The sequence below is a fragment of the Anas acuta genome, chromosome 15 (assembly GCF_963932015.1).
Source record: "Anas acuta chromosome 15, bAnaAcu1.1, whole genome shotgun sequence".
NCBI classification, from domain to species: domain Eukaryota; kingdom Metazoa; phylum Chordata; class Aves; order Anseriformes; family Anatidae; genus Anas; species Anas acuta.
Genome location: NC_088993.1, coordinates 6,874,602 through 6,886,070, shown reverse-complemented (window position 1 = coordinate 6,886,070; position 11,469 = coordinate 6,874,602). Strand labels below are relative to the sequence as shown.

The window sequence follows — 11,469 nt, the reverse complement described above, 5'->3', positions numbered from 1 at the left end:
TCCCCAGGGCCGGATCCACCCCGTCCCCAAATCCCCACAGACATAAGGCTGGGGCAGAGCTTCTAAAAAACAAAGTACAAACTTTATTTTGTTTCTTTACAAAGGCACAAGCCTCTTTTTTTTTTTTTCACTTTCTTAACAAAATATAATAGCTTCTCAATGAACACAAAGACCTGAAAATCGTAAAAAAAAAATACAAAAAAAAAAATATGAAAGAAACCGAGAGAGAAACAGCTGTGGCTGGGGAGGAACCTACCAAATACCAACAAGGCTCTACACACGACTGGCCTAAAACCCTACAGCCAAACGGGGGGATGAGGGGGGGACAGAGGCGGGGGGCAGAGGCGGGACAAAAGTGGGGCCCCCCCCTGCCCACAACGAAAAACAGAAGCGACACAACCACGAAACAGAAAAGCTCTTCTCACCTGACGAACCCCGCAAACCGGATTAAGTGCTTAAAGGAGGGAGGGGAGAGGGAAAGGGAGCCCCACGGGGCCCGGCACCAAAAATCAAACCCCAAAACCCCATCCCCGTGGGGGGGGCCGGGTGTGCCGGGCAGCCCGTGCTCCGACGAGCCGGATCCTGCTGGTGTTTGCTCTCGGGGTGGGTGGGATTCCTCGCCCCGGCACGGTGCAGGATGCTCGTGGGGAGCAGGAGACGCCGGGGGGGGGAAGACGCACCCCAAGCTGGGGTCCCCGTCCCTCTGGGAGAGCCGGTGCTGTGTCTGCGACCGTGTCGCTTGCAGTCTGCCCCCCCCTGCTTAAAAAAAAAAAAAAAAAACAACACGAAAAAGTTTAAAACAAAACAAAAAAGAGGTGGAAAGAAATCAAAATCCCAACCGACACCCCCCCCCCTGCCCCGGCGTCCCGAGGGAAACCCGGCTCCGGCCGGCACCGTGCCCGCTCGCCAGCGGGAACGCCGGGACCGGCTTTGGTTCTGCAGGATTTCCCGGGGGCGGGGGGCGAGTTTGATGAAACCGGGGGGGGAGGCTGAGGGGGGGCTCTGACCCCCCGCCCGGCCCAAACCCCGGCTGCACCCCGAGCCCCGGTTCCAGTTCTGTCCCCCCTCGAGTGCCCGCCGCCGCCCCCCCCCGTCCCGGCCCCCCCCCGGCTCCCCGCTCGCTGGGAACTGAGCAGCGAACGTCGCCCGGTTCTAGCGCTCTGATTTACAGTATTGGAAAAAGGTCATAAAAGAGACCCAAATCGCATCGTATTTTTTAAAAATTTCAGCATATTCTCTGACGTTTCCCTCCCTCGCCCCGCTCCCCGCCCCGGCTGCCGGCCGGGGGGTGTCAGGGCAGTTCCCCTTCCCCCGAGGGGTCTTCTTTGCTCTGGTCCATGGAGTCACTGTCGTTGCCCTCCGTGTCGGAGGCGGTGTCGGAGGCGGAGGGCTCGGGGCAGGCGCGGGCGGGCGTCACGATGACGGCACGCCGCTGCTCCTCTTCCTGCAGCTGCTTCTCCTGCGTCCCCTCGATGTGCTGGATCGCCTGCCGGGGGCAACCGATGGCCGTCAGGACGGTGACACCCCCCTCAGACCCTCACGTCGGGTTTGGGGACCCCCGACGTCCCCAGGGCACCCTGCAGTGCTCCCCCCTCGGCACCGCCACAAACCCTCCCTACCTGAACGATGGTGTCCAGGTTTTGCCGGGACGTGGAGACTGTGTTGATGACCGAGGACGGGCCCATGGTGACCACGGTGACGTGATGGGAGGGAGGCGGTGCTGGTACGATCACAGTGGGGTGGTGGGTGGGCGCTGGGGGACCGTGTGCTGGCAGGAGCTGGGCACAGAAGCAAACCCCAGTCAGCAAGGCAAAGCTTCCCTCTGGGGAGCTCCCCCCACCCCAGGGCAACAGTTCCTGCCCCAAACCCCTCGTCCCCTTTGCCTCTGCCCTACCCAGAGCTGTGAGCTGTACGGGAACGTCCCCAGGAGCACCCCAACACTGGGCTGCACCCCAGAGCGGCACTGGGGGCCTCGTGGCCACCCTGATGCAGGTTATCAGGGACAGAAGCAGTGCCCTAACCCATCCCTCCTGCTCACAGCAGTGTTTCACCGTGCTCTGTGCCCAGTTTCCACTTGAAATAACTGTGGCTCGAAGTGAGAACCAAAAGAGGGGCAGCCCCATAACTGCACAGGAGCCCCTGGACCCGAGCAAGGCGGCGATGGGGAGCGCCGCTTGCTGAGGCCATAAAAGCTCCATCAGCTGCCGCTCGCCCCTCCTGGATGGACACAAGAGGACGCCAGCTGAAAGCTGCAGGCAGCTTGGCTTTGGCAGGGCAGGAGGCATCCGGATGAACTTGAAGAATTCCTCCCCCCCCCCGCCGTATCCTGACGCTTTCGGTTTTCAGGCAGGCAGAGGCTTAAAGCCAGACCCAAGCAGCTGCTGTGCGCTCGCCCTGCTATCGTCCCGACCGGCTCAGCCGGGAACACGCTGCACCCCTCAAAGATCCCTGCTAAAATAGAGGGTGCAAAGAGCTGCCCTCGCAGCAGGCTAAGGAGCCTTCACCTAAAATTAGGCTGAGCTTCCTCAGGAGGCAGCCAGGAGGGCTCCTGCAGGGAAGCATCGCTGCAGGAGCCAAACGACAGAGGAAGCCGGTGTTCCTCGCTCCCTTTTACGCTCCCCACCCCTAGGGATGAAGGCTCCTGGCCCTGCAGTCCTGCTGCTTCTGCCAGGCAGCGATGCCTGCTGCCCGTCCCAGCCTTGCAGGCGGCAGCGAGCACTTCTGGCATCCCCAAAAATCAGCTGGAGTCCCCCAGTGAGAGGGGAACCCTCGGCACCAACCCCTTCCAAGCTCCCTAACACCGGCGCTTTGCCCACCCCAGCCTCCCACCGGTGCCAAGCCCTTCACCGAACCACCCTGACCCCTTGTGCTTCTCCACCCCGCACATCCCAGGGGAAAACCTGCAGGGACGGGGGCTGCCAGGGCGTCCCCGCAGCCGGGCGGGTGGTGGGACACGTCCGCACTCACCTGGGTTCGGATCTGCTGCTCGCGCTCTAGCTTCTCCTGGTGCAGCAACCTCACCTGCTCCTGCTGCTGCTGGAGCTGCACTTGCTGAGCAATCACCTTCAGCTTCTCGGGGTACATGTGGGCCTCCAGGGAGCGAACCTGCAAGCAGAGAAAACCCTGGAGTGTTGGGGGAGCACAGCCCGTGCCGTGCACGCTGCCCCGACACGAGCTGGGACATCCCCGAGCACGGAGCCACGGGGTGGACAATGTGGGGACAAGGAGGAGAGCGCACAGCCGAGCTTGGGGACAAGGAGCTGGATGGCGGAACCCTCTCCTCACAAGAGGGGCTCGCTACAAGAGGGGCTCATCCCAGCCACGCAGCCGGCCCCAAACCACTTCCAGCATCCCCATGGTGCAGCCCACTAGAGGGCGAGCCCTCCCTGCGCACCGCCAGCCCCGTCCCGCAGCCTCACCTGCTCCTCCAGCATCATGCGGACCGAGCGCTCCTTGTCCAGCTGCTGCCGGAGCTCGATCATCTCCCGCCGCAGGTCCTCGGCCTTCTCGTCCTCCCAAATGTCTGGCGAGCCGATGCCCTCGTCTTTGTCCTCTGCCCGTCGCCGCTTCGGGGAGGAGCCGCTGAACTCCTGCCGCCACGGGGACGCGGGGTCAGGGGATGGGGGCTCAGCCCTGGCGCTGCCCTCCCCTCCCAGCCCTCCACCCAGACAAGGGCTGGGCAGTGCCACCCCTGTGGCCGTCCCCAGCACATCCCAGGGCTCCCCAACAAAGCAAGGGGCTCTGGGGACACGGGCAGCATGCGGGGTCGGTGCCTCCATCCGCTCCCCCCCTCTCCATGTCCTAGGACGGACCCCAAGCAGTGGGAACCGTCCCTTCCCCAGCCCCCAGGACCGTCCCCAGCCCCCAGGACCGTCCCCAGCCCCCAGGACCGTCCCCTCGCAGCGCCTGGGGCAGCACCTGGATGAACCGCTTGAGCTGGGTGTTCTGCTGCAGTAGCCGGGTCTTCTCCTGCTCCAGGGAGAAGATGTACTCCGCCGTCTGCTGGAGGATGGCCGCCTGCAGGAGAGCCGAGGGGGGTGGTGAGGCAAAAATCACGGTCCCTCCCCGAGCCCCCTGCCCCGCACCTCCCCTGGGATTTCCCTGCAACCAGCACGACCCCTACTTTGCCCTTCCCAGGCAAGAAGCAGTGTCGGGAACCACAAGGTGTGGGACTGACACCTGCATCACCCACGTCAGCCCCGGCTCACCTTGCTGAGCTTCTCCCCGTCCGTGTGCGGGATGAGGGTTTTCAGCGACTGGAAACCGGCGTTGATGCTCTGCATCCGCCTCCGCTCGTTGCTGTTGGCGATCTCCCTGCGTATCCGCCGCTCCTGGTCCCGCTGGGTCTCCGGAGTCAACGGGATGTTGGCCAAGCTGCGAGAGAGGCTGGGTGTGAGAGGTGGGAGGGCTGCACCCCCAGGGACCGGCATCCCCAGCACCGCACCGCCTCGATTTGCAGCCCCAAGTGGCTGAAGGGATGGGGAACACCGTGGGGAGAACCCTCTGGAAGGGCAGAGCCGAATCCCGACAGCACGGCCATGCTGAGCCCGCGGGGTGAATGCTCCAGGTGCAGGTAGGAGGGACGCAGCACAACCTCTGTCCTGTGCAGGATGGGGAGAGGCTGCCTGACGCTGCCGTCGGGGCAAGCTGGGAACGCTCCCGTCCCCACAGAGCTCCAGAAAGCTCCAGAAAGCCGTGAGGAAGAGGGACTGACGGACACCCCCTGAGCAAAAACGCCCTGTCCAGAGCCACGTGTGGGCGCCTGCTCCACCGGCATCGCCTCGGGGCCGTGCCACGCCGTGCCCACGCGCTGGCAGCGGCCGCGGGACCCGGTGCGGGCGGGAGGGCGAGGCCGCCGGCTGCGTCCCCGCGGGGCCGGCCGGCGTGTGTGGCCCCGGGAAGGCGGCTCCCTCCGCCCCGCTGATGGCTTCCAGATGACAGCTCCCGGCGGAGAAGCCCCCGTCCCGCCCGAAGCCGCAGCTCCCGCCTGCTTCCTGCGCGCCCTCGCCCCACAGCTGGGCCGGGAAACACCGCCGGCCACCGCCAGCGTGCCCCGGCCGGGCGCTGCGCCCTGGTGAAGCCCAGAGCTGAGGGGGGGGTCACGGTTCTTCAACCCCCCCAGCTCGGCTTCTTCAGCAGCCCCAAGGTGGTGCGGGGAGCAGGGAGACCAAATCCTGGCAAGCCATGGGGCAATAAAGGAGCAGAACAAAAGGGGATCCGCGGCGGGGGGAAGGGGCAGCACGCACACCCTGCGCCTCCTGACCCCGGGGGGTGCTGGCACGCACAGGGCAGTGCCGGCGGCACGGGGCAGTGAGCAAGGAGGCAACACGGAGCCCTGAGGGCTGGGGTGACAGAGACCAAAGTGCCGCAGCCTGGCCCCGCTGCCAGGCTCCCAGCCGGGGCTAGGGAAGCTGCAAAACACCGAAGACAAAACAGAGGGGACAGGCGGCGGGCACGAGGCCAGATAAGAGGGGTTTCGGCCTTCACCTGCAGGCAGCAGCGCCGTGCACGGCCCCAGCCAGCGTTTTAACACACGTCCAAGTGCCAAGCAGCGCCAGGGGCTGACGCCACGGCGCAGGCACAGCGAGACGAGCCTCCCTGATGCCTCTCGCCCCTCGTCTGCATCGCGCCGGCTGCGGGGCCACGGCGTTATCGTCAGCTCCAGCACAGGGAGCCAGGACCGTGCCGCCCCGCACCTCGCAGAGCCGTGTGTCTGGGGAAGGTCCTGGCTCAGCCCACGGGGACGGGGAAGACGTCGGTGCCCGGCTGCCCAGACAGCGCTGCGCTGCAGGCTGGAGCTGGGTGAGGAGCACTGGAGGCAGCGGATCCCCCGGCACAGCTCCATGGGGTGCCCCGGGGCTCTGGGTGGGTGCCCCACGTGTGCCCATCGCGGCTGTTAGGACACAGCACGATGTTAGGGCAGCCACAGCAGCGGGCACAGGCTCACGTCCACTTGTCGTGGGGTGAGCGTGGTGGCTGCCGGGGTCACTGTCCCTCCTCCAGGGCAGGATCTGCCCCTCGTCATCCCGCACCGATGCCTCTCGGGCCCGAGGGCCACCAGCTGCAGGCCCACAGGGGGAATTAGATGGGGATGTTTCGGGCCGGGCAGCGCGGAACCGGTTTCTTAAATACAAGAAAAGGAGGAAGGGCCCGTTTCCTCACCAGCAGACCTCTCATAACCTTCCCCAGCTGCTCTTCCTGGGAAGAGACCTAAAAAGTGACAGCTAAATACAGAAAGGGGAAAAAGAAAGGCCTCCATTCAGAAGCTGTCCTGGCACCCAGTGCCACCCCGGGAATGGGCTCCACACCGGGATCTCCACGCGGTGCCCAGCTGCTGCCTGCCTGTGCCTGCCCACGGCGGCCGTGCCCGAGCGGGGCAGATCCAGCCCCAACCCCAGCCCCAGCCTCAGCCCCACGGTGCTGGGACGCGCCAGCAGCACACCCGGGCTGTCCCTTCCTGCCCCGGACACTCCTGTGCACAGAAGCTCTCGTGCCATAAAAGCCACATCGGGGAGAAGCCCCGGGGTGCCCACAGCCCCCACTCCGTGCCGCGGGCGCACCCGGACGCGAGGTGTGGGCTGGGCAGGTAGAATTTGATCCTTCCCTCCCCAGCTGCATGGCGGCACCCACGTGGGACCCGGCGGGGACACCAACGCTCGCCTGGACCTCGAGGAAAGCAAAACCACGGGGGATGAAAGCTGGCAGCCACCACACAACTCACGAGGACATCCCGCTGTGCCAGCCCGTGTTTGGCAGTGCCCGCAGCTCATGGCCTGGGCTGCACCGGTGGGCTGGATGTCCCCGAGCTCCGGGTGTCCCCGAGCTCAGGGTGTCCCCGCGCTCCCAGGCAGGGTGTTGCTGAACGCTTCAAGCTCTCAGGCAGGGTGTCCCCGAGCTCAGGGTGTACCCGAGCTCCCTGAGCTCGCCAGCTGGATGTCCCCAAGCTTCCTGAGCTCACAGGTATGGCATCCCTGAGGCTACCCAAGCATGCAGGCAGGGCAGGGCATCCCCAGGCTCCAAGGCAGGGTGTCCCTGAGCTCCCCAAGCTCGCAGGCAGGACGCACCCAGGTTCCCCGAGCTCCCAGGCAGGGCGTACGCACGTTCCCCAAGCCTGCAGGAAGGGGATAGTGTCCCCGAGCTCCCAGGCAGGGTGCATTTGGGTCCCCCAAGCCTGCAGGAAAAGGCAGGGTGTCTCCAGGCACACGGGCAGGGCATCCCTGAGCTCCCCGAGCCCACATGCAGGATGCCCCCGAGCTCCCCGAGTTTTCAAGAGGGGTGCACCCCAGCTCCCCGAGCTCATGGGCAGGGTGCCCCCAGCTCCCCAAGCTCACAAGGAGGGTGCACCCCAGCTCCCTGAACCCATGGGCAAGGTGTTCATGGGCATGGTGTCCCCTGAGCTCATGGGGACAGGGTGCCCCCAAGCTCTCCAAGCTCCCAACGAGGGCGCACCCCAGCTCCCCGAGCTCACGGGCAGGGTGTCCCCGATCTCCCCAACCTCCTGGGCAGGGTGCACCCCAAGTGGAACCTCCTGGGCAGGGTGTCCCCAAGCCCCCAGGGGCCCCCTGAGAGCAGCACCCCCTCCCCAACCCGTGCGCCCCCGAGCCCCCCGCGGGGGGCCATGGCCACGCCGCAGCCAGACCGGGGGCCGCGTGGGTGTCGGTGTGTGCGTGTAAAGGGGTGTGTAAAGGTCCGTGTGAGTGTGTAAAGGTCCGTGTGAGTGTGTGAAGCCGTGTGTGAGCGCGGGGGCCCGGCAGAGGCCCGAGCAGGCCCCGCCGCCATGGAGCCGCGTGGGGACCCGCCGGGGCCGCACCCGGGCCGAGGGCGGGGCGGAGGGGCCGGGGCCGGGACCGGGGCTGGGATCGAGGCCGCCATCCCCATCCCCATCCTCCTCCTTCCTCCTCCTCCTCCTCCTCCTCCTCGTCCCCCAGCAGCTCCCTCCCGGCTTTGTGCTCCGGAGCCCCGAGGCTGGCGCCCGGGGGGGCTCCGCACTACAAATCCCGGCAGCCCCGGCCCCGTTCCCGGCCCGCCTCCTCCGGGAGGGCTGCAGAGTCACGGCCGGGCCCGCAGTAAACACACGCCCCCCCCCCCGGGCCCCACCGCACGCCCCCCTCCACCTCCACCCCCCCCACCCCCCCCCACCCCCACCCCCACCCCCCAATTTCGGGGCCCCACCGCCCGCTGCCGTCGGGGCGCCCCCGGGGTCCCCTCCTCCGGGCTCCGCTCCCCCCTCGTGTCCCGGTGCCGGTGCCCGGGGGGGTGGGGGGGGGACACACGGGGCTACCCGGTGCCTCCCCCCCCCACCCACGTCCACCCCCAGCGGTAGCAGCAGCGCTGTCCCCTGTCCCCCCCCCCCCCCCCCCCTTTTTGGAGGCCGCATGGCCGCTGGCGGGGCCCGGCCCCATGTGCGCGGCGCCCCCGGGCGCGCACCCACGTGCTGGGGAAGGAGCGGGGGTGGGATGAGAAAGAAATAAAAATAGAGAAAAAGAATGAAAAACGGAGCGTGAAATAATAATAACAAAAAAAAAAAAAGCAGAAAATGGTGGAAAGGGGCAGAAGCGCGGGGAGAGCCGTGCCCCACCTGCAGAGCCCGCCGATGACCTCCTTCTCGGATTTCCTGAAGTGCTGCAGGGAGGGCATCTTCGGGGCGGGCACCATGAAGTACTCCATGGCCGGCCGGGGGCTTGGCGGGGGGCTTTGCGGGGCCGGGAGGGTGCGGTGCGGGGCCGGGCGGGTGCGGGTGGTGCGGGTGCGTGTGTCTCACAAGGCGGGAAACAGCTGGGGGAGAGGAGAAGCCGAGCACACAGCAGCGCTCCCTCCCCCGGCGGCGCCGCCTCCGCCAGCCACCGGCCCATGTAAACAAAGGACGGCGCGGGCTCCGCCGGGGAGAGGGGGGAGAGGGGCTGCGGGGGGGGTCCCCAGGGGGGTTGGAAGGGGTTGGGGGGGGTTTAGAGGGGTTTAAGGGGGGTTTGGAGGGGGTTTGGGGGGGGGGTTAGGGGGGCTCGGGGGGGGTCCTGGGGTGCGCAGAGGGGTGGCTGGGGTGGGGGGGGGGGGCGGCGGAATGGGGGTGGGGGGTGGGGGGAGATGGGCTGGTGTCCCCCCCCCACCCTGCTTGTGGTGCCCCCATAGGTGCTGGACTGAGCCAGGGGTGCGGTGGGGGTGGGGGTGAGCTCGGGGTTGGGGTCTGCTGGGGTCTGGGAGAGTCCCAGGGGACCCTGTGCTGTCCTGTCCCGCTCTGTCCTGCTCTTTCTTGGCCCTGTCCTAGCCCTGTCCCGTCCTGGGCCACCCCCAGCTGACCCTATCCTGCTCTGTCCTGTCCCATCCCATCCCATTTGGCCCTATCCCTATCCCATCCCTATCCCATCCAGCACCACCCCCTCCTGACCCTATCCTGCTGTCCTATCCCCATCCCATCCTATCCGACCCTATCCCATCTGAACGTACCCTATCCAACCCTATCCCATCCTGTCCTGTCCCCGTTCCATCCTGTCCTACCCCATCCCATCCTTTCCTATCCCATTTGACTCTTATCTGCTCTATCCTGTCCTCATCCCATCCCATCCGACCCTATCCCATCTGAACATATCCCATCCAACTCTACCCCATCCTGCCCTGTCCCCATCCCACCCTACCCCATCCTGTCCTACCCCATCCCATCCTTTCCTATCCCCATCCCATCCCTATCCCATCCTGTGCCACCCCCACCTGCCCCTATCCTGCTCTATCCTGTCCTCATCCCATCCCATCCAACCCTATCCCATCTGACCCTATCCCATCCTTTCCTATCCCCAGCCCATCCCTATCCTATCCTATGCCACCCCATCTGATCCTATCCCTGCCCCATCCTGTCCCCATCCCATCCTGCCCTGTCCCAGCTGACCCTACCCCATCCTTCCCTATCTGCATCCCATCCCTATCCCATGTTGTGTCACCCCCACCTGACCCTATCCTTCTCTGTCCTGTCCCCATCCCATTGTATCCCATTTGACCATATCCCATCCTTTCATACTCCTGTCCCATCCTATCCTACCACATCCCATCCCATCCTTTCCTATCCCCATCCCATTCCCGTCCCATCCTGTGCCATCCCCTCCTGACCCCATCCCATCCCATCTGTCCCCATCCCAACCTACCATATCCCATCTGACCCTATCCCACCCTATCCCATCCTTTCCTATCCCCATCCCATCCCTATCCTATCCTGTGCCACCCCCACCTGATCCTATCCTGCTCTGTCCTGTTCCCATCCCATCTGACCCTATCCCATCCAACCCTATCCCATCCCCTCCTATCCTATCCCATCCTTCCCTATCCCATTATCCCACCCCATCCCATCCCATCCTTCCCTATCCCATCCCATTATCCCATCCCATCCTTCCCTACCCCATCCCATTACCCCATCCCTATCCCACCCTGTGCCACCCCATCTGACCCCGCCCCACCCCACCCCACCCCATTCCGTCCCCGTGGGGCTGCCAAATGGGGCAGCTGGGGGGAACGGATGGGGGGCTTGGGGGGCTGCTGGTGGCCTTGGGGGGGGTGGGCTCAGACCACGTGTGGGGCTCAGAGGTGGCTTTGGGAACCACGGCACAATGGGATTTTTTTTTTGGGGGGGGGTGATTTAGTACTGGGGGGGTGCCACATGGGTGACAACTCCCCTGGGGGGGGGGGGGCACAACCGGGTGGCGGATGTCGCCCCCCCCACGCCACGGGGCTGTGCCCTGCTTTTTGCCCTGCCCCTCCCCGCGTGGATTTTGCCCCCCCCCCCCCAAAAAAAAAAAGAAAAAAAAAAGAAAAAACAAAAAAACCACGCGTGGGGCGTGACAGCGGGGACACCCCCCCGCCGGGCCCAGCCGCCACATCCTGCCTGCGGAAGGAGCCCCGGGGACAACCCCCCCCCCCCCGGTGCGCCCCCCCCCGCCCCATCCCGCCCCCTTCCCTCCCTCCCTCCCCTCCCTCCTCCGGGGGGGGGGGGGTGGTGACGTCATAGGGAGGCCCTGCCAGGCCGTGACGTCACGGAGCGGTGCTGGCGTCACGCGGGAAATTCGCCCCCCCCCCCGCGGCAGTAAACCCCCCCCCCATACACCCGCGCTCCCCCTAAATCCCTATGGGGGGGGGGGGGGATTCGCTTCCTGCATCCGGCCCGGCTGGGGTGGGGGGGGGGTCCCCACGCCATGCCACGTCCCCCCCCCCCCTTTTTATTTTATTTTATTTTACCCCCCCCACGCGTGCCCCCCCCCACGCGGGGCAGCAGCCCCCACGCGTGTCCGCGTCCCCTCCGCGGGGCTCCCCGTGCGTCTCCATCTCCCCATCCGTGCGCCCCCCCCGCTTCTCCCCAACCCCTGCAGCCCCCCAAAACCCCCCCCAAACCCCCCCACGCCCCCCCCCCGGGGCGGTCCCAAGCATGCGCTCAGCTCCCACCCGCGAATGGCTGCCGGGGCGGCGGCGCGGCGGGGCCGGTCCTAGCGGGGC

General features: G+C 66.2%; 1 protein-coding gene across 2 annotated transcripts; it reads right to left on the bottom strand.

Moving 5' to 3' along the window:
- Positions 1 to 60: 60 nt before the first annotated feature.
- TFAP4 (transcription factor AP-4) lies at positions 61 to 8,884 on the bottom strand. 2 transcript variants are annotated; one of them, XM_068699212.1, is made up of 7 exons: positions 8,579 to 8,884; positions 4,209 to 4,374; positions 3,919 to 4,017; positions 3,420 to 3,590; positions 2,968 to 3,105; positions 1,620 to 1,778; positions 61 to 1,486 (listed from the first exon to the last, which is right to left on the bottom strand). In XM_068699212.1, exons 1-7 carry the CDS (start codon positions 8,665 to 8,667, stop codon positions 1,292 to 1,294), a joined length of 1,017 nt encoding a protein of 338 aa, XP_068555313.1. In that variant the 5' UTR covers positions 8,668 to 8,884; the 3' UTR covers positions 61 to 1,291. The 2 variants fall into 2 exon arrangements, with proteins under 2 accessions (XP_068555313.1, XP_068555314.1); XM_068699213.1 differs by lacking the exon at positions 8,579 to 8,884 and adding an exon at positions 7,811 to 7,887.
- Positions 8,885 to 11,469: the final 2,585 nt, after the last annotated feature.

Bases quoted from the DNA above. Each gene is read 5' to 3' on its own strand.
- TFAP4 (XM_068699212.1), bottom strand. From the start codon at position 8,667: ATGGAGTACTTCATGGTGCCCGCCCCGAAGATGCCCTCCCTGCAGCAC. The intron at 4,375-8,578 runs GTGGGGCACGGC...CCTCTCTCGCAG, and splicing joins GTCATCGGCGGGCTCTGCAG to CTTGGCCAACATCCCGTTGA. The intron at 1,779-2,967 runs GTGAGTGCGGAC...TTCTGTGCCCAG, and splicing joins AGCAGCAGATCCGAACCCAG to CTCCTGCCAGCACACGGTCC.